Raw genomic sequence first — 23129 nt, 5'->3', positions numbered from 1 at the left:
CCTGTTTCCCTAGTTTAAAGCCCTCCACACATGCACTGTGTCCGTGCTCTGGTGCGGGTGGCTGGGTCTCGGTGTTAGGCAGTCCTAGGATCACTCTTTGGGGAGCTTGGGGAAGGTGTGCATGGGTAACCACTGGGTCAGGGGTTGTATCATACACCTTTCACCAGGCCTAGGCTCTCGCATGTGTGGATGTAGTTAGGCAGTTGTCCTGTATCTTCTGCTTTCTTTTAGAATTAGTTGTATTTGTTGTATTTTCAAAAACATAAATGTTTTTGGGAGGAGATACCCACTGGCTTACTCACGGCACCATGTTGGCGAAGCCCATGATCTCAAGCATTTTTATGAGTGTGAGGGCCTCTGGCTGTGTCAGGGACAATAAATTAACAAGTTATGTTAAGTAGGTGTAATAAAAAGCGAGGCAAAAGGAGGGTATGCACGTGATGGATCACATGCTCTCCCTAGGGTATATAAGCACTCCTCTACCCATGCTGACATTCACTCTCAGGATCTTGCCTTGAACAGCAAACCAAACTCAACACCCCTGACACCATGAGCTACTGCGGCGGCTACTACGGAGGCCTGGGCTACGGCTATGGCTATGGCCTCGGTGGCCTGGGATATGGCTGTGGCTATGGCGGTGGCTATGGCGGCTACGGATATGGACCTTTCTATGGAGGCTACGGATATGGCTGCTATCGTCCATGGAACTATGGAAGATACTGGTCTGGATGCTGCTGAAATCCTGCCCTGGAAGCCCAACACCTAGGGCCATAAGGCTGGTAAAGAATGGACACAAAATTTGAAGCAAAGAACATCACCCAGGAACAAGCCAAGATAAGAAAAATGAATAGATCACATCTTCTCTTGTAAGAATATTTACCATACCACATTTTCCGGCTTCGTGTCTCCTGGCGGCCCCTATTTGTACTTTCATTGCTGTGGTATTTCTCTGTTCCCTTCACAATAAATTATTCTGATTTGATATGGCACATGATGGCTTTATTATTTGTTAATTCTGTTGACTCGGACTCTCCTTTTCCGCGTGTATTCCCCATTTGTGTTCTTCCAAGACCAGTGTCCTGAAGTTCTGGTTATGTGTTCCAACCTTTCCCACAGCAGAACTAACACAGAGTTTGTGAGAATTAGTCTACTTTCAACATCAATCACCTCATGTTTTCTAAGTGGTGCTGGTATGTTTTAAGGGCTTTACCCTATCAATTTTAGTGTATGTAGCTCTGACTGAAAAAAAAATTAACTAGTGAACAATGCTGCATAACAATGCCATTGAAATATTCAGAGAAATCATTTTGATTTGCAAGCTCATCTCATTTACTTCACATAAAACCCGATTTGGGCAGCTGCACAACAGGTCCTACCCTATTAGTTAGCCTAGTCAGAGAATCTTAGGGTTGCAAATCCTGGACAGAGAAATAGCTCCCTGCCTCCATTGGATGACCCTGCTACTTTGTGTTTCACAGAGTACAACATTAGCTTTTCTATTTCCTGTGTGCATCTTAGTAATTCTACTGAGTTTGCCCAAAGGGCTTCTCTTGGTTCAAAGGAGCATAGTAAGCAGGATGACTCCTTGGTGGTGTTTCAGATACTCCTTGAAGAATATGCTATCATCATAACATTAGGATTTGAAATTTTGAATTTACGGATCTCTCTTAGATCTTAGGGAAATACCCCAGCACTTTTTCAATTCCACGGAAGTGTTTTGGCTCATCCTGTGGAGGACATTTCACCACAAGTACCTCACTCCTGAAAAAGAGGTATATTTAGCAGAGATACGAAGGCAGAGTGTGATGTCGTAAACCTCTTCGATTTTTTTTGCTCATATGGTGTTAGCTGACTTTCATTTAAATGAAATACGCGTTTTATCAACTGCCTATTGACGTTAAGGTGATCTAGTAAATTCGACAAATTCGCACAAAGCAGAGGGAAATAATGGAATAATTATGTACAATGTAGTCAAAACTTTATTAATTAGAACTAAAAACATTGAAATAACCTGTTAAATAAAAGAGGCTAAACTGTACACAACACTCTTTTGATCCATCAAGAGCATTATATAGGGGAATAATACCACATCAATTACAGGGTTAAATATTTTCAATACATATATCTGACAAAATACCAATACCCCAACATGTAAAGAGCTCCTGCTAATCAATAATAAAGTATTGTTTAAACAAGTCTAGGTCAACATGGGCATATTCCCTTTGAGGCACTTCCAAGTAGAGGATATCTCCGTGGCCTGTGAACAGAAGAAGGACGCTAAAGTGACATTTGCTGCCCAGGTTAAAACCAATTTAAACACTTGTCAGATATCCCAATATAACACACAAATGATCCAATTAAAAGATTCTAATTGACCAGTGTGGAGAAGGATGTGGTACCTTTGGAGAGCTCACAGATTGCCTCTGCTACTGTCCATGCATATAACTGCACTGGCAAAGTGTTGGCACCATCTACTGATTCTAAACTTCATATGCATATGGCAAATATATTAGCAATTCATGTCCTATATATAGCAAGATACAGGGACACACAAGGGTAGAGATTGTGGAAATGGTGTGTGTAAATGTGGGAAAGGTGTTAGAGACTGCAATGTTGAATGAAAGTGGGATACATGTCAAGCCAGAGAAGAGGGGGTTAGGATTTCAGAAAATAACTTTTAATCAACTTTAAACACTACTTATGACCACAGTTTTGATTACTGTGACTTGCCCTCATTTTTGGACATTTTATTCCATGCTTGTCAATGTCCGCAGACCTCTACAGCACAAGGAGCCGCACTGGGAGATCCCACAGCGCATTGGAACCATTTCATACATCAACATGGGTTCGTCAATGTCCCTGGTGAAATGTTACATTTACTTTTCCAAGTAGTGTGAACGGGTACAAAAGACGCCGCATATGATGAACAGTGTTCTAAATTTTCCTATCTTTTAAGTTTCTCTCTCTCATTCTTTCGGTGTGCACAAAAGTCAAACTGATTTTTATTGGCTTCTAAATATTTGTGTTTCCTTATGTCAGGAACAGATGAATAATTCTTCATTTGGAACGAGGAATAACGTTCTGAAGAGGACATCACACTTGGTTGACCTTTCAATACGACTCATTTCATTCATTTAATTTGTTAAGGGGTATGGCAATATAAAGAAAAACAGAGATGAAGAAACATGTAATTAAGAAGCACAACACTTCCCAGTAAGTTTGGTGTATGTGCCTACGAAGAATTCTACTTGTGGTCTGACAGGTCCACTCTTTGAAGAAACAACATTCTTTCTGATAAAGTGATGTAGTAGCTTTTGTCCCCAGCGTTCCTGAGGCATATGTGTGAATTAAAGTCGTATATATTTAGAGTATGCAGCATGAGGATTTGGCAAAGGGATGCAAATCCTCTGAGGGCAACCCTTACTAAGCAACAAAGTGATCTCGAGCATTTTCATGAGTGTGAGGGCCTCTGGCTGTGTCAGGGACAATAAATTAACAAGTTATGTTAAGTAGGTGTAATAAAAAGCGAGGCAAAAGGAGGGTATGCACGTGATGGATCACATGCTCTCCCTAGGGTATATAAGCACTCCTCTACCCATGCTGACATTCACTCTCAGGATCTTGCCTTGAACAGCAAACCAAACTCAACACCCCTGACACCATGAGCTACTGCGGCGGCTACTACGGAGGCCTGGGCTACGGCTATGGCTATGGCCTCGGTGGCCTGGGATATGGCTGTGGCTATGGCGGTGGCTATGGCGGCTACGGATATGGACCTTTCTATGGAGGCTACGGATATGGCTGCTATCGTCCATGGAACTATGGAAGATACTGGTCTGGATGCTGCTGAAATCCTGCCCTGGAAGCCCAACACCTAGGGCCATAAGGCTGGTAAAGAATGGACACAAAATTTGAAGCAAAGAACATCACCCAGGAACAAGCCAAGATAAGAAAAATGAATAGATCACATCTTCTCTTGTAAGAATATTTACCATACCACATTTTCCGGCTTCGTGTCTCCTGGCGGTCCCTATTTGTACTTTCATTGCTGTGGTATTTCTCTGTTCCCTTCACAATAAATTATTCTGATTTGATATGGCACATGATGGCTTTATTATTTGTTAATTCTGTTGACTCGGACTCTCCTTTTCCGCGTGTATTCCCCATTTGTGTTCTTCCAAGACCAGTGTCCTGAAGTTCTGGTTATGTGTTCCAACCTTTCCCACAGCAGAACTAATACAGAGTTTGTGAGAATTAGTCTACTTTCAACGTCAGTCACCTCATGTTTTCTAAGTGGTGCTGGTATGTTTTAAGGGCTTTACCCTATCAATTTTAGTGTATGTAGCTCTGACTGAAAAAAAAATTAACTAGTGAACAATGCTGCATAACAATGCCATTGAAATATTCAGAGAAATCATTTTGATTTGCAAGCTCATCTCATTTACTTCACATAAAACCCGATTTGGGCAGCTGCACAACAGGTCCTACCCTATTAGTTAGCCTAGTCAGAGAATCTTAGGGTTGCAAATCCTGGACAGAGAAATAGCTCCCTGCCTCCATTGGATGACCCTGCTACTTTGTGTTTCACAGAGTACAACATTAGCTTTTCTATTTCCTGTGTGCATCTTAGTAATTCTACTGAGTTTGCCCAAAGGGCTTCTCTTGGTTCAAAGGAGCATAGTAAGCAGGATGACTCCTTGGTGGTGTTTCACATACTCCTTGAAGAATATGCTATCATCATAACATTAGGATTTGAAATTTTGAATTTACGGATCTCTCTTAGATCTTAGGGAAATACCCCAGCACTTTTTCAATTCCACGGAAGTGTTTTGGCTCATCCTGTGGAGGACATTTCACCACAAGTACCTCACTCCTGAAAAAGATGTATATTTAGCAGAGATACGAAGGCAGAGTGTGATGTCCTAAATCTCTTCGATTTTTTTTGCTCATATGGTGTTAGCTGACTTTCATTTAAATGAAATACGCGTTTTATCAACTGCCTATTGACGTTAAGGTGATCTAGTAAATTCGACAAATTCGCACAAAGCAGAGGGAAATAATGGAATAATTATGTACAATGTAGTCAAAACTTTATTAATTAGAACTAAAAACATTGAAATAACCTGTTAAATAAAAGAGGCTAAACTGTACACAACACTCTTTTGATCCATCAAGAGCATTATATAGGGGAATAATACCACATCAATTACAGGGTTAAATATTTTCAATACATATATCTGACAAAATACCAATACCCCAACATGTAAAGAGCTCCTGCTAATCAATAATAAAGTATTGTTTAAACAAGTCTAGGTCAACATGGGCATATTCCCTTTGAGGCACTTCCAAGTAGAGGATATCTCCGTGGCCTGTGAACAGAAGAAGGACGCTAAAGTGACATTTGCTGCCCAGGTTAAAACCAATTTAAACACTTGTCAGATATCCCAATATAACACACAAATGATCCAATTAAAAGATTCTAATTGACCAGTGTGGAGAAGGATGTGGTACCTTTGGAGAGCTCACAGATTGCCTCTGCTACTGTCCATGCATATAACTGCACTGGCAAAGTGTTGGCACCATCTACTGATTCTAAACTTCATATGCATATGGCAAATATATTAGCAATTCATGTCCTATATATAGCAAGATACAGGGACACACAAGGGTAGAGATTGTGGAAATGGTGTGTGTAAATGTGGGAAAGGTGTTAGAGACTGCAATGTTGAATGAAAGTGGGATACATGTCAAGCCAGAGAAGAGGGGGTTAGGATTTCAGAAAATAACTTTTAATCAACTTTAAACACTACTTATGACCACAGTTTTGATTACTGTGACTTGCCCTCATTTTTGGACATTTTATTCCATGCTTGTCAATGTCCGCAGACCTCTACAGCACAAGGAGCCGCACTGGGAGATCCCACAGCGCATTGGAACCATTTCATACATCAACATGGGTTCGTCAATGTCCCTGGTGAAATGTTACATTTACTTTTCCAAGTAGTGTGAACGGGTACAAAAGACGCCGCATATGATGAACAGTGTTCTAAATTTTCCTATCTTTTAAGTTTCTCTCTCTCATTCTTTCGGTGTGCACAAAAGTCAAACTGATTTTTATTGGCTTCTAAATGTTTGTGTTTCCTTATGTCAGGAACAGATGAATAATTCTTCATTTGGAACGAGGAATAACGTTCTGAAGAGGACATCACACTTGGTTGACCTTTCAATACGACTCATTTCATTCATTTAATTTGTTAAGGGGTATGGCAATATAAAGAAAAACAGAGATGAAGAAACATGTAATTAAGAAGCACAACACTTCCCAGTAAGTTTGGTGTATGTGCCTACGAAGAATTCTACTTGTGGTCTGACAGGTCCACTCTTTGAAGAAACAACATTCTTTCTGATAAAGTGATGTAGTAGCTTTTGTCCCCAGCGTTCCTGAGGCATATGTGTGAATTAAAGTCGTATATATTTAGAGTATGCAGCATGAGGATTTGGCAAAGGGATGCAAATCCTCTGAGGGCAACCCTTACTAAGCAACAAAGTGATCTCGAGCATTTTCATGAGTGTGAGGGCCTCTGGCTGTGTCAGGGACAATAAATTAACAAGTTATGTTAAGTAGGTGTAATAAAAAGCGAGGCAAAAGGAGGGTATGCACGTGATGGATCACATGCTCTCCCTAGGGTATATAAGCACTCCTCTACCCATGCTGACATTCACTCTCAGGATCTTGCCTTGAACAGCAAACCAAACTCAACACCCCTGACACCATGAGCTACTGCGGCGGCTACTACGGAGGCCTGGGCTACGGCTATGGCTATGGCCTCGGTGGCCTGGGATATGGCTGTGGCTATGGCGGTGGCTATGGCGGCTACGGATATGGACCTTTCTATGGAGGCTACGGATATGGCTGCTATCGTCCATGGAACTATGGAAGATACTGGTCTGGATGCTGCTGAAATCCTGCCCTGGAAGCCCAACACCTAGGGCCATAAGGCTGGTAAAGAATGGACACAAAATTTGAAGCAAAGAACATCACCCAGGAACAAGCTAAGATAAGAAAAATGAATAGATCACATCTTCTCTTGTAAGAATATTTACCATACCACATTTTCCGGCTTCGTTTCTCCTGGCGGCCCCTATTTGTACTTTCATTGCTGTGGTATTTCTCTGTTCCCTTCACAATAAATTATTCTGATTTGATATGGCACATGATGGCTTTATTATTTGTTAATTCTGTTGACTCAGACTCTCCTTTTCCGCGTGTATTCCCCATTTGTGTTCTTCCAAGACCAGTGTCCTGAAGTTCTGGTTATGTGTTCCAACCTTTCCCACAGCAGAACTAACACAGAGTTTGTGAGAATTAGTCTACTTTCAACATCAATCACCTCATGTTTTCTAAGTGGTGCTGGTATGTTTTAAGGGCTTTACCCTATCAATTTTAGTGTATGTAGCTCTGACTGAAAAAAAATTAACTAGTGAACAATGCTGCATAACAATGCCATTGAAATATTCAGAGAAATCATTTTGATTTGCAAGCTCATCTCATTTACTACACATAAAACCCGATTTGGGCAGCTGCACAACAGTTCCTACCCTATTAGTCAGCCTAGTCAGAGCATCTTAGGGTTGCAATGCCTGGACAGAGAAATAGCTCCCTGCCTCCATTGGATGACCCTGCTACTTTGTGTTTCACAGAGTACAACATTAGCTTTTCTATTTCCTGTGTGCATCTTAGTAATTCTACTGAGTTTGCCCAAAGGGCTTCTCTTGGTTCAAAGGAGCATAGTAAGCAGGATGACTCCTTGGTGGTGTTTCAGATACTCCTTGAAGAATATGCTATCATCATACCATTAGGATTTGAAATTTTGAATTTACGGATCTCCCTTAGATCTTAGGGAAATACCCCAGCACTTTTTCAATTCCGCGGAAGTGTTTTGGCTCATCCTGTGGAGGACATTTCACCACAAGTACCTCACTCCTGAAAAGGATGTATATTTAGCAGAGATACGAAGGCAAAGTGTGATATCCTAAACCTATTCGATTTTTTTTGCTCATATGGTGTTAGCTGACATTCATTTAAATGAAATACGCGTTTTATCAACTGCCTATTGACGTTAAGGTGATCCAGTAAATTCGACAAATTCGCAGAAAGCAGAGGGAAATAATGGAATAATTATGTACAATGTAGTCAAAACTTTATTAATTATAACTAAAAACATTGAAATAACCTTTTAAAAAAAAGAGGCTAAACTGTACACAACACTCTTTTGATCCATCAAGAGCATTTTATAGGGGAATAATACCACGTCAATTACAGGGGTAAAGATTTTCAATACATATATCTGAAAAAATACCAATACCCCAACATGTAAAGAGCTCCTGCTAATCAATAATAAAGTATTGTTTAAACAAGTCTAGGTCAACATGGGCATATTCTCTTCGAGGCACTTCCAAGTAGAGGATATCTCCGTGGCCTGTGATCAGAAGAAGGACGCTGAAGTGACATTTGCTGCCCAGGTTAAAACCAATTTAAACACTTGTCAGATATCCCAATATAACACACAAATGATCCAATTAAAAGATTCTAATTGACCAGTGTGGGGAAGGATGTGGTACCTTTGGAGAGCTCACGGATTGCCTCTGCTACTGTCCATGCATATAACTGCACTGGCAAAGTGTTGGCACCATCTACTGATTCTAAACTTCATATGCATATGGCAAATATATTAGCCATTCATGTCCTATGTATAGCAAGATGCAGGGACACACAAGGGTAGAGATTGGGGAAATGGTGTGTGTAAATGTGGGAAAGGTGTTAGAGCCTGCAATGTTCAATGAAAGTGGGATACATGTCAAGCCAGAGAAGAGGGGGTTAGGATTTCAGAAAATAACTTTTAATCAACTTGAAACACTACTTATGACCACAGTTTTGATTACTGTGACTTGCCCTCATTTTTGGACATTTTATTCCATGCTTGTCAATGTCCGCAGAACTCTATAGCACAAGGAGCCGCACTGGGAGATCCCACAGCGCATTGGAACCATTTCATACATCAACATGGGTTCGTCAATGTCCCTGGTGAAATGTTTACATTTACTTTTCCAAGTAGTGTGAACGAGTACAAAAGACGCCGCATATGATGAACAGTGTTCTAAATTTTCCTATCTTTTAAGTTTCTCTCTCTCATTCCTTCGGTGTGCACAAAAGTCAAACTGATTTTTATTGGCTTCTAAATATTTGTGATTTCTTACGTCAGGAAGAGATGAATAATTCTTCATTTGGAACGAGGAATAACGTTCTGAAAAGGATATCACACTTGGTTGACCTTTCAATACGACACATTTCATTCATTTAATTTGTTAAGGGGTATGGCAATATAAAGAAAAACAGAGATGAAGAAACATGTAATTAAGAAGCACAACACTTCCCAGTAAGATTGGTGTATGTGCCTACGAAGAATTTTACTTGTGGTCTGACAGGTCCACTCTTTGAAGAAACAACATTCTTTCTGATAAAGTGATGCAGTAGCTTTTGTCCCCAGCATTCCTGAGGCATATGTGTCAAATAAAGTCGTATATATTTAGAGTATGCAGCATGAGGATTTGGCAAAGGGATGCAAATCCTGTGAGGGCCACCCTTACTAAGCAACAAAGTGATCTCGAGCATTTTAATGAGTGTGAGGGCCTCTGGCTGTGTCAGGGACAATAAATTAACAAGTTATGTTAAGTAGGTGTAATAAAAAGCGAGGCAAAAGGAGGGTATGCACGTGATGGATCACATGCTCTCCCTAGGGTATATAAGCACTCCTCTACCCATGCTGACATTCACTCTCAGGATCTTGCCTTGAACAGCAAACCAAACTCAACACCCCTGACACCATGAGCTACTGCGGCGGCTACTACGGAGGCCTGGGCTACGGCTATGGCTATGGCCTCGGTGGCCTGGGATATGGCTGTGGCTATGGCGGTGGCTATGGCGGCTACGGATATGGACCTTTCTATGGAGGCTACGGATATGGCTGCTATCGTCCATGGAACTATGGAAGATACTGGTCCGGATGCTGCTGAAATCCTGCCCTGGAAGCCCAACACCTAGGGCCATAAGGCTGGTAAAGAATGGACACAAAATTTGAAGCAAAGAACATCACCCAGGAACAAGCCAAGATAAGAAAAATGAATAGATCACATCTTCTCTTGTAAGAATATTTACCATACCACATTTTCCGGCTTCGTGTCTCCTGGCGGCCCCTATTTGTACTTTCATTGCTGTGGTATTTCTCTGTTCCCTTCACAATAAATTATTCTGATTTGATATGGCACATGATGGCTTTATTATTTGTTAATTCTGTTGACTAGGACTCTCCTTTTCCGCGTGTATTCCCCATTTGTGTTCTTCCAAGACCAGTGTCCTGAAGTTCTGGTTATGTGTTCCAACCTTTCCCACAGCAGAACTAACACAGAGTTTGTGAGAATTAGTCTACTTTCAACGTCAGTCACCTAATGTTTTCTAAGTGGTGCTGGTATGTTTTAAGGGCTTTACCCTATCAATTTTAGTGTATGTAGCTCTGACTGAAAAAAAAATTAACTAGTGAACAATGCTGCGTAACAATGCCATTGAAATATTCAGAGAAATCATTTTGATTTGCAAGCTCATCTCATTTACTTCACATAAAACCCGATTTGGGCAGCTGCACAACACGTCCTACCCTATTAGTCAGCCTAGTCAGAGCATCTTAGGGTTGCAATGCCTGGACAGAGAAATAGCTCCCTGCCTCCATTGGATGACCCTGCTACTTTGTGTTTCACAGAGTACAACATTAGCTTTTCTATTTCCTGTGTGCATCTTAGTAATTCTACTGAGTTTGCCCAAAGGGCTTCTCTTGGTTCAAAGGAGCATAGTAAGCAGGATGACTCCTTGGTGGTGTTTCAGATACTCCTTGAAGAATATGCTATCATCATACCATTAGGATTTGAAATTTTGAATTTACGGATCTCCCTTAGATCTTAGGGAAATACCCCAGCACTTTTTCAATTCCGCGGAAGTGTTTTGGCTCATCCTGTGGAGGACATTTCACCACAAGTACCTCACTCCTGAAAAAGAGGTATATTTAGCAGAGATACGAAGGCAGAGTGTGATGTCCTAAACCTATTCGATTTTTTTTGCTCATATGGTGTTAGCTGACCTTCATTTAAATGAAATACGCGTTTTATCAACTGCCTATTGACGTTAAGGTGATCCAGTAAATTCGACAAATTCGCAGAAAGCAGAGGGAAATAATGGAATAATTATGTACAATGTAGTCAAAACTTTATTAATTAGAACTAAAAACATTGAAATAACCTGTTAAAAAAAAGAGGCTAAACTGTACACAACACTCTTTTGATCCATCAAGAGCATTTTATAGGGGAATAATACCACGTCAATTACAGGGGTAAATATTTTCAATACATATATCTGAAAAAATAGCAATACCCCAACATGTAAAGAGCTCCTGCTAATCAATAATAAAGTATTGTTTAAACAAGTCTAGGTCAACATGGGCATATTCTCTTCGAGGCACTTCCAAGTACAGGATATCTCCGTGGCCTGTGAACAGAAGAAGGACGCTGAAGTGACATTTGCTGCCCAGGTTAAAACCAATTTAAACACTTGTCAGATATCCCAATATAACACACAAATGATCCAATTAAAAGATTCTAATTGACCAGTGTGGGGAAGGATATGGTACCTTTGCAGAGCTCACGGATTGCCTCTGCTACTGTCCATGCATATAACTGCACTGGCAAAGTGTTGGCACCATCTACTGATTCTAAACTTCATATGCATATGGCAAATATATTAGCAATTCATGTCCTATGTATAGCAAGATGCAGGGACACACAAGGGTAGAGATTGGGGAAATGGTGTGTGTAAATGTGGGAAAGGTGTTAGAACCTGCAATGTTGAATGAAAGTGGGATACATGTCAAGCCAGAGAAGAGGGGGTTAGGATTTCAGAAAATAACTTTTAATCAACTTTAAACACTACTTATGACCACAGTTTTGATTACTGTGACTTGCCCTCATTTTTTGACAATTTATTCCATGCTGGTCAATGTCCGCAGACCTCTACAGCACAAGGAGCCGCACTGGGAGATCCCACAGCGCATAGGAACCATTTCATACATCAACATGGGTTTGTCAATGTCCCTGGTGAAATGTTACATTTACTTTTCCAAGTAGTGTGAACGGGTACAAAAGACGCCGCATATGATGAACAGTGTTCTAAATTTTCCTATCTTTTAAGTTTCTCTCTCTCATTCTTTCAGTGTGCACAAAAGTCAAACTGATTTTTATTGGCTTCTAAATATTTGTGATTTCTTACGTCAGGCAGAGATGAATAATTCTTCATTTGGAACGAGGAATAACGTTCTGAAAAGGACATCACACTTGGTTGACCTTTCAATACGACACATTTCATTCATTTAATTTGTTAAGGGGTATGGCAATATAAAGAAAAACAGAGATGAAGAAACATGTAATTAAGAAGCACAACACTTCCCAGTAAGATTGGTGTATGTGCCTACGAAGAATTCTACTTGTGGTCTGACAGGTCCACTCTTTGAAGAAACAACATTCTTTCTGATAAAGTGATGCAGTAGCTTTTGTCCCCAGCATTCCTGAGGCATATGTGTCAAATAAAGTCGTATATATTTAGAGTATGCAGCATGAGGATTTGGCAAAGGGATGCAAATCCTGTGAGGGCCACCCTTACTAAGCAACAAAGTGATCTCGAGCATTTTAATGAGTGTGAGGGCCTCTGGCTGTGTCAGGGACAATAAATTAACAAGTTATGTTAAGTAGGTGTAATAAAAAGCGAGGCAAAAGGAGGGTATGCACGTGATGGATCACATGCTCTCCCTAGGGTATATAAGCACTCCTCTACCCATGCTGACATTCACTCTCAGGACCTTGCCTTGAACAGCAAACCAAACTCAACACCCCTGACACCATGAGCTACTGCGGCGGCTACTACGGAGGCCTGGGCTATGGCTATGGCTATGGCCTCGGTGGCCTGGGATATGGCTGTGGCTATGGCGGTGGCTATGGCGGCTACGGATATGGACCTTTCTATGGAGGCTACGGATATGGCTGCTATCGTCCATGGAACTATGGAAGATACTGGTCTGGATGCTGCTGAAATCCTGCCCTGGAAGCCCAACACCTAGGGCCATAAGGCTGGTAAAGAATGGACACAAAATTTGAAGCAAAGAACATCACCCAGGAACAAGCCAAGATAAGAAAAATGAATAGATCACATCTTCTCTTGTAAGAATATTTACCATACCACATTTTCCGGCTTCGTGTCTCCTGGCGGCCCCTATTTGTACTTTCATTGCTGTGGTATTTCTCTGTTCCCTTCACAATAAATTATTCTGATTTGATATGGCACATGATGGCTTTATTATTTGTTAATTCTGTTGACTAGGACTCTCCTTTTCCGCGTGTATTCCCCATTTGTGTTCTTCCAAGACCAGTGTCCTGAAGTTCTGGTTATGTGTTCCAACCTTTCCCACAGCAGAACTAACACAGAGTTTGTGAGAATTAGTCTACTTTCAACATCAATCACCTCATGTTTTCTAAGTGGTGCTGATATGTTTTAAGATCTTTACCCTATCAATTTTAGTGTATGTAGCTCTGACTGAAAAAAAATTAACTAGTGAACAATGCTGCATAACAATGCCATTGAAATATTCAGAGAAATCATTTTGATTTGCAAGCTCATCTCATTTACTTCATATAAAACCCGATTTGGGCAGCTTCACAACAGGTCCTACCCTATTAGTCAGCCTAGTCAGAGCATCTTAGGGTTGCAATGCCTGGACAGAGAAATAGCTCCCTGCCTCCATTGGATGACCCTGCTACTTTGTGTTTCACAGAGTACAACATTAGCTTTTCTATTTCCTGTGTGCATCTTAGTAATTCTACTGAGTTTGCCCAAAGGGCTTCTCTTGGTTCAAAGGAGCATAGTAAGCAGGATGACTCCTTGGTGGTGTTTCAGATACTCCTTGAAGAATATGCTATCATCATACCATTAGGATTTGAAATTTTGAATTTACGGATCTCCCTTAGATCTTAGGGAAATACCCCAGCACTTTTTCAATTCCGCGGAAGTGTTTTGGCTCATCCTGTGGAGGACATTTCACCACAAGTACCTCACTCCTGAAAAAGAGGTATATTTAGCAGAGATACGAAGGCAGAGTGTGATATCCTAAACCTATTCGATTTTTTTTGCTCATATGGTGTTAGCTGACCTTCATTTAAATGAAATACGCGTTTTATCAACTGCCTATTGACGTTAAGGTGATCCAGTAAATTCGACAAATTCGCAGAAAGCAGAGGGAAATAATGGAATAATTATGTACAATGTAGTCAAAACTTTATTAATTAGAACTAAAAACATTGAAATAACCTGTTAAAAAAAAGAGGCTAAACTGTACACAGCACTCTTTTGATCCATCAAGAGCATTTTATAGGGGAATAATACCACGTCAATTACAGGGGTAAAGATTTTCAATACATATATCTGAAAAAATTCCAATACCCCAACATGTAAAGAGCTCCTGCTAATCAATAATAAAGTATTGTTTAAACAAGTCTAGGTCAACATGGGCATATTCTCTTCGAGGCACTTCCAAGTAGAGGATATCTCCGTGGCCTGTGAACAGAAGAAGGACGCTGAAGTGACATTTGCTGCCCAGGTTAAAACCAATTTAAACACTTGTCAGATATCCCAATATAACACACAAATGATCCAATTAAAAGATTCTAATTGACCAGTGTGGGGAAGGATGTGATACCTTTGGAGACCTCACGGATTGCCTCTGCTACTGTCCGTGCATATAACTGCACTGGCAAAGTGTTGGCACCATCTACTGATTCTAAACTTCATATGCATATGGCAAATATATTAGCAATTCATGTCCTATGTATAGCAAGATGCAGGGACACACAAGGGTAGAGATTGGGGAAATGGTGTGTGTAAATGTGGGAAAGGTGTTAGAACCTGCAATGTTGAATGAAAGTGGGATACATGTCAAGCCAGAGAAGAGGGGGTTAGGATATCAGAAAATAACTTTTAATCAACTTTAAACACTACTTATGACCACAGTTTTGATTACTGTGACTTGCCCTCATTTTTGGACATTTTATTCCATGCTTGTCAATGTCCGCAGACCTCTACAGCACAAGGAGCGGCACTGGGAGATCCCACAGCGCATTGGAACCATTTCATACATCAACATGGGTTCGTCAATGTCCCTGGTGAAATGTTACATTTACTTTTCCAAGTAGTGTGAACGGGTACAAAAGACGCCGCATATGATGAACAGTGTTCTAAATTTTCCTATCTTTTAAGTTTCTCTCTCTCATTCCTTCGGTGTGCACAAAAGTCAAACTGATTTTTATTGGCTTCTAAATATTTGTGATTTCTTACGTCAGGAAGAGATGAATAATTCTTCATTTGGAACGAGGAATAACGTTCTGAAAAGGACATCACACTTGGTTGACCTTTCAATACGACACATATCATTCATTTTATTTGTTAAGGGGTATGGCAATATAAAGAAAAACAGAGATGAAGAAACATGTAATTAAGAAGCACAACACTTCCCAGTAAGATTGGTGTATGTGCCTACGAAGAATTCTACTTGTGGTCTGACAGGTCCACTCTTTGAAGAAACAACATTCTTTCTGATAAAGTGATGCAGTAGCTTTTGTCCCCAGCATTCCTGAGGCATATGTGTCAAATAAAGTCGTATATATTTAGAGTATGCAGCATGAGGATTTGGCAAAGGGATGCAAATCCTGTGAGGGCCACCCTTACTAAGCAACAAAGTGATCTCGAGCATTTTAATGAGTGTGAGGGCCTCTGGCTGTGTCAGGGACAATAAATTAACAAGTTATGTTAAGTAGGTGTAATAAAAAGCGAGGCAAAAGGAGGGTATGCACGTGATGGATCACATGCTCTCCCTAGGGTATATAAGCACTCCTCTACCCATGCTGACATTCACTCTCAGGACCTTGCCTTGAACAGCAAACCAAACTCAACACCCCTGACACCATGAGCTACTGCGGCGGCTACTACGGAGGCCTGGGCTACGGCTATGGCTATGGCCTCGGTGGCCTGGGATATGGCTGTGGCTATGGCGGTGGCTATGGCGGCTACGGATATGGACCTTTCTATGGAGGCTACGGATATGGCTGCTATCGTCCATGGAACTATGGAAGATACTGGTCTGGATGCTGCTGAAATCCTGCCCTGGAAGCCCAACACCTAGGGCCATAAGGCTGGTAAAGAATGGACACAAAATTTGAAGCAAAGAACATCACCCAGGAACAAGCCAAGATAAGAAAAATGAATAGATCACATCTTCTCTTGTAAGAATATTTACCATACCACATTTTCCGGCTTCGTGTCTCCTGGCGGCCCCTATTTGTACTTTCATTGCTGTGGTATTTCTCTGTTCCCTTCACAATAAATTATTCTGATTTGATATGGCACATGATGGCTTTATTATTTGTTAATTCTGTTGACTCGGACTCTCCTTTTCCGCGTGTATTCCCCATTTGTGTTCTTCCAAGACCAGTGTCCTGAAGTTCTGGTTATGTGTTCCAACCTTTCCCACAGCAGAACTAACACAGAGTTTGTGAGAATTAGTCTACTTTCAACATCAATCACCTCATGTTTTGTAAGTGGTGCTGGTATGTTTTAAGATCTTTACCCTATCAATTTTAGTGTATGTAGCTCTGACTGAAAAAAAATTAACTAGTGAACAATGCTGCATAACAATGCCATTGAAATATTCAGAGAAATCATTTTGATTTGCAAGCTCATCTCATTTACTTCATATAAAACCCGATTTGGGCAGCTTCACAACAGGTCCTACCCTATTAGTCAGCCTAGTCAGAGCATCTTAGGGTTGCAATGCCTGGACAGAGAAATAGCTCCCTGCCTCCATTGGATGACCCTGCTACTTTGTGTTTCACAGAGTACAACATTAGCTTTTCTATTTCCTGTGTGCATCTTAGTAATTCTACTGAGTTTGCCCATAGGGCTTCTCGGTTCAAAGGAGCATAGTAAGCAGGATGACTCCTTGGTGGTGTTTCAGATACTCCTTGAAGAATATGCTATCATCATACCATTAGGATTTGAAATTCTGAATTTACGGATCTCCCTTAGATCTTAGGGAAATACCCCAGCACTTTTTCAATTCCGCGGAAGTGTTTTGGCTCATCCTGTGGAGGACATTTCACCACAAGTACCTCACTCCTGAAAAAGAGGTATATTTAGCAGAGATACGAAGGCAGAGTGTGATATCCTAAACCTATTCGATTTTTTTTGCTCATATGGTGTTAGCTGACCTTCATTTAAATGAAATACGCGTTTGATCAACTGCCTATTGACGTTAAGGTGATCCAGTAAATTCGACAAATTCGCAGAAAGCAGAGGGAAATAATGGAATAATTATGTACAATGTAGTCAAAACTTTATTAATTATAACTAAAAACATTGAAATAACCTGTTAAAAAAAAGAGGCTAAACTGTACACAGCACTCTTTTGATCCATCAAGAGCATTTTATAGGGGAATAATACCACGTCAATTACAGGGGTAAAGATTTTCAATACATATATCTGAAAAAATTCCAATACCCCAACATGTAAAGAGCTCCTGCTAATCAATAATAAAGTATTGTTTAAACAAGTCTAGGTCAACATGGGCATATTCTCTTCGAGGCACTTCCAAGTAGAGGATATCTCCGTGGCCTGTGAACAGAAGAAGGACGCTGAAGTGACATTTGCTGCCCAGGTTAAAACCAATTTAAACACTTGTCAGATATCCCAATATAACACACAAATGATCCAATTAAAAGATTCTAATTGACCAGTGTGGGGAAGGATGTCATACCTTTGGAGACCTCACGGATTGCCTCTGCTACTGTCCGTGCATATAACTGCACTGGCAAAGTGTTGGCACCATCTACTGATTCTAAACTTCATATGCATATGGCAAATATATTAGCAATTCATGTCCTATGTATAGCAAGATGCAGGGACACACAAGGGTAGAGATTGGGGAAATGGTGTGTGTAAATGTGGGAAAGGTGTTAGAACCTGCAATGTTGAATGAAAGTGGGATACATGTCAAGCCAGAGAAGAGGGGGTTAGGATATCAGAAAATAACTTTTAATCAACTTTAAACACTACTTATGACCACAGTTTTGATTACTGTGACTTGCCCTCATTTTTGGACATTTTATTCCATGCTGGTCAATGTCCGCAGACCTCTACAGCACAAGGAGCGGCACTGGGAGATCCCACAGCGCATTGGAACCATTTCATACATCAACATGGGTTCGTCAATGTCCCTGGTGAAATGTTACATTTACTTTTCCAAGTAGTGTGAACGAGTACAAAAGACGCCGCATATGATGAACAGTGTTCTAAATTTTCCTATCTTTTAAGTTTCTCTCTCTCATTCCTTCGGTGTGCACAAAAGTCAAACTGATTTTTATTGGCTTCTAAATATTTGTGATTTCTTACGTCAGGAAGAGATGAATAATTCTTCATTTGGAACGAGGAATAACGTTCTGAAAAGGACATCACACTTGGTTGACCTTTCAATACGACACATTTCATTCATTTAATTTGTTAAGGGGTATGGCAATATAAAGAAAAACAGAGATGAAGAAACATGTAATTAAGAAGCACAACACTTCCCAGTAAGATTGGTGTATGTGCCTACGAAGAATTCTACTTGTGGTCTGACAGGTCCACTCTTTGAAGAAACAACATTCTTTCTGATAAAGTGATGCAGTAGCTTTTGTCCCCAGCATTCCTGAGGCATATGTGTCAAATAAAGTCGTATATATTTAGAGTATGCAGCATGAGGATTTGGCAAAGGGATGCAAATCCTGTGAGGGCCACCCTTACTAAGCAACAAAGTGATCTCGAGCATTTTAATGAGTGTGAGGGCCTCTGGCTGTGTCAGGGACAATAAATTAACAAGTTATGTTAAGTAGGTGTAATAAAAAGCGAGGCAAAAGGAGGGTATGCACGTGATGGATCACATGCTCTCCCTAGGGTATATAAGCACTCCTCTACCCATGCTGACATTCACTCTCAGGACCTTGCCTTGAACAGCAAACCAAACTCAACACCCCTGACACCATGAGCTACTGCGGCGGCTACTACGGAGGCCTGGGCTATGGCTATGGCTATGGCCTCGGTGGCCTGGGATATGGCTGTGGCTATGGCGGTGGCTATGGCGGCTACGGATATGGACCTTTCTATGGAGGCTACGGATATGGCTGCTATCGTCCATGGAACTATGGAAGATACTGGTCTGGATGCTGCTGAAATCCTGCCCTGGAAGCCCAACACCTAGGGCCATAAGGCTGGTAAAGAATGGACACAAAATTTGAAGCAAAGAACATCACCCAGGAACAAGCCAAGATAAGAAAAATGAATAGATCACATCTTCTCTTGTAAGAATATTTACCATACCACATTTTCCGGCTTCGTGTCTCCTGGCGGCCCCTATTTGTACTTTCATTGCTGTGGTATTTCTCTGTTCCCTTCACAATAAATTATTCTGATTTGATATGGCACATGATGGCTTTATTATTTGTTAATTCTGTTAACTCAGACTCTCCTTTTCCGCGTGTATTCCCCATTTGTGTTCTTCCAAGACCAGTGTCCTGAAGTTCTGGTTATGTGTTCCAACCTTTCCCACAGCAGAACTAACACAGAGTTTGTGAGAATTAGTCTACTTTCAACATCAATCACCTCATGTTTTCTAAGTGGTGCTGGTATGTTTTAAGATCTTTACCCTATCAATTTTAGTGTATGTAGCTCTGACTGAAAAAAAATTAACTAGTGAACAATGCTGCATAACAATGCCATTGAAATATTCAGAGAAATCATTTTGATTTGCAAGCTCATCTCATTTACTTCATATAAAACCCGATTTGGGCAGCTGCACAACAGGTCCTACCCTATTAGTCAGCCTAGTCAGAGCATCTTAGGGTTGCAATGCCTGGACAGAGAAATAGCTCCCTGCCTCCTGGATGACCCTGCTACTTTGTGTTTCACAGAGTACAACATTAGCTTTTCTATTTCCTGTGTGCATCTTAGTAATTCTGAGTTTGCCCAAAGGGCTTCTCTTGGTTCAAAGGAGCATAGTAAGCAGGATGACTCCTTGGTGGTGTTTCAGATACTCCTTGAAGAATATGCTATCATCATACCATTAGGATTTGAAATTTTGAATTTACGGATCTCCCTTAGATCTTAGGGAAATACCCCAGCACTTTTTCAATTCCGCGGAAGTGTTTTGGCTCATCCTGTGGAGGACATTTCACCACAAGTACCTCACTCCTGAAAAAGATGTATATTTAGCAGAGATACGAAGGCAGAGTGTGATATCCTAAACCTATTCGATTTTTTTTGCTCATATGGTGTTAGCTGACCTTCATTTAAATGAAATACGCGTTTTATCAACTGCCTATTGACGTTAAGGTGATCCAGTAAATTCGACAAATTCGCAGAAAGCAGAGGGAAATAATGGAATAATTATGTACAATGTAGTCAAAACTTTATTAATTAGAACTAAAAACATTGAAATAACCTGTTAAAAAAAAGAGGCTAAACTGTACACAGCACTCTTTTGATCCATCAAGAGCATTTTATAGGGGAATAATACCACGTCAATTACAGGGGTAAAGATTTTCAATACATATATCTGAAAAAATTCCAATACCCCAACATGTAAAGAGCTCCTGCTAATCAATAATAAAGTATTGTTTAAACAAGTCTAGGTCAACATGGGCATATTCTCTTCGAGGCACTTCCAAGTAGAGGATATCTCCGTGGCCTGTGAACAGAAGAAGGACGCTGAAGTGACATTTGCTGCCCAGGTTAAAACCAATTTAAACACTTGTCAGATATCCCAATATAACACACAAATGATCCAATTAAAAGATTCTAATTGACCAGTGTGGGGAAGGATGTGATACCTTTGGAGACCTCACGGATTGCCTCTGCTACTGTCCGTGCATATAACTGCACTGGCAAAGTGTTGGCACCATCTACTGATTCTAAACTTCATATGCATATGGCAAATATATTAGCAATTCATGTCCTATGTATAGCAAGATGCAGGGACACACAAGGGTAGAGATTGGGGAAATGGTGTGTGTAAATGTGGGAAAGGTGTTAGAACCTGCAATGTTGAATGAAAGTGGGATACATGTCAAGCCAGAGAAGAGGGGGCTAGGATTTCAGAAAATAACTTTTAATCAACTTTAAACACTACTTATGACCACAGTTTTGATTACTGTGACTTGCCCTCATTTTTGGACATTTTATTCCATGCTGGTCAATGTCCGCAGTCCTCTACAGCACAAGGAGCCGCACTGGGAGATCCCACAGCGCATTGGAACCATTTCATACATCAACATGGGTTCGTCAATGTCCCTGGTGAAATGTTACATTTACTTTTCCAAGTAGTGTGAACGAGTACAAAAGACGCCGCATATGATGAACAGTGTTCTAAATTTTCCTATCTTTTAAGTTTCTCTCTCTCATTCTTTCGGTGTGCACAAAAGTCAAACTGATTTTTATTGGCTTCTAAATATTTGTGATTTCTTACGTCAGGAAGAGATGAATAATTCTTCATTTGGAACGAGGAATAACGTTCTGAAAAGGACATCACACTTGGTTGACCTTTCAATACGACACATTTCATTCATTTAATTTGTTAAGGGGTATGGCAATATAAAGAAAAACAGAGATGAAGAAACATGTAATTAAGAAGCACAACACTTCCCAGTAAGATTGGTGTATGTGCCTACGAAGAATTCTACTTGTGGTCTGACAGGTCCACTCTTTGAAGAAACAACATTCTTTCTGATAAAGTGATGCAGTAGCTTTTGTCCCCAGCATTCCTGAGGCATATGTGTCAAATAAAGTCGTATATATTTAGAGTATGCAGCATGAGGATTTGGCAAAGGGATGCAAATCCTGTGAGGGCCACCCTTACTAAGCAACAAAGTGATCTCGAGCATTTTAATGAGTGTGAGGGCCTCTGGCTGTGTCAGGGACAATAAATTAACAAGTTATGTTAAGTAGGTGTAATAAAAAGCGAGGCAAAAGGAGGGTATGCACGTGATGGATCACATGCTCTCCCTAGGGTATATAAGCACTCCTCTACCCATGCTGACATTCACTCTCAGGATCTTGCCTTGAACAGCAAACCAAACTCAACACCCCTGACACCATGAGCTACTGCGGCGGCTACTACGGAGGCCTGGGCTACGGCTATGGCTATGGCCTCGGTGGCCTGGGATATGGCTGTGGCTATGGCGGTGGCTATGGCGGCTACGGATATGGACCTTTCTATGGAGGCTACGGATATGGCTGCTATCGTCCATGGAACTATGGAAGATACTGGTCCGGATGCTGCTGAAATCCTGCCCTGGAAGCCCAACACCTAGGGCCATAAGGCTGGTAAAGAATGGACACAAAATTTGAAGCAAAGAACATCACCCAGGAACAAGCCAAGATAAGAAAAATGAATAGATCACATCTTCTCTTGTAAGAATATTTACCATACCACATTTTCCGGCTTCGTGTCTCCTGGCGGCCCCTATTTGTACTTTCATTGCTGTGGTATTTCTCTGTTCCCTTCACAATAAATTATTCTGATTTGATATGGCACATGATGGCTTTATTATTTGTTAATTCTGTTGACTAGGACTCTCCTTTTCCGCGTGTATTCCCCATTTGTGTTCTTCCAAGACCAGTGTCCTGAAGTTCTGGTTATGTGTTCCAACCTTTCCCACAGCAGAACTAACACAGAGTTTGTGAGAATTAGTCTACTTTCAACGTCAGTCACCTAATGTTTTCTAAGTGGTGCTGGTATGTTTTAAGGGCTTTACCCTATCAATTTTAGTGTATGTAGCTCTGACTGAAAAAAAAATTAACTAGTGAACAATGCTGCGTAACAATGCCATTGAAATATTCAGAGAAATCATTTTGATTTGCAAGCTCATCTCATTTACTTCACATAAAACCCGATTTGGG

General features: G+C 40.7%; 4 protein-coding genes across 4 annotated transcripts; all 4 read left to right on the top strand.

Moving 5' to 3' along the window:
• The first annotated feature begins 549 nt into the window (after positions 1-549).
• LOC130679564 (keratin-associated protein 19-3-like) lies at positions 550-3850 on the top strand. The gene is made up of 2 exons (XM_057488700.1): positions 550-697; positions 3618-3850. Exons 1-2 carry the CDS (start codon positions 550-552, stop codon positions 3848-3850), a joined length of 381 nt encoding a protein of 126 aa, XP_057344683.1.
• A 2923-nt stretch (positions 3851-6773) lies between these two features.
• LOC130679563 (keratin-associated protein 19-3-like) lies at positions 6774-10074 on the top strand. Its single transcript, XM_057488690.1, has 2 exons — positions 6774-6921; positions 9842-10074. The coding sequence occupies exons 1-2, from the start codon at positions 6774-6776 to the stop codon at positions 10072-10074; spliced, it is 381 nt and encodes a 126-aa protein (XP_057344673.1).
• Positions 10075-12997: 2923 nt separating this feature from the next.
• Positions 12998-16297, top strand: LOC130679562 (keratin-associated protein 19-2-like). The gene is made up of 3 exons (XM_057488687.1): positions 12998-13145; positions 15158-15292; positions 16065-16297. Exons 1-3 carry the CDS (start codon positions 12998-13000, stop codon positions 16295-16297), a joined length of 516 nt encoding a protein of 171 aa, XP_057344670.1.
• Positions 16298-19217: 2920 nt separating this feature from the next.
• On the top strand, positions 19218-22512 carry LOC130679560 (keratin-associated protein 19-2-like). The gene is made up of 3 exons (XM_057488682.1): positions 19218-19390; positions 21437-21507; positions 22280-22512. The coding sequence occupies exons 1-3, from the start codon at positions 19218-19220 to the stop codon at positions 22510-22512; spliced, it is 477 nt and encodes a 158-aa protein (XP_057344665.1).
• Positions 22513-23129: the final 617 nt, after the last annotated feature.

The sequence above is a fragment of the Manis pentadactyla genome, chromosome 1 (genome assembly GCF_030020395.1).
Source record: "Manis pentadactyla isolate mManPen7 chromosome 1, mManPen7.hap1, whole genome shotgun sequence".
Classification (NCBI taxonomy): domain Eukaryota; kingdom Metazoa; phylum Chordata; class Mammalia; order Pholidota; family Manidae; genus Manis; species Manis pentadactyla.
Note: the sequence above shows the minus strand (reverse complement) of the source record. Positions and strands in the feature narration are given on the sequence as shown.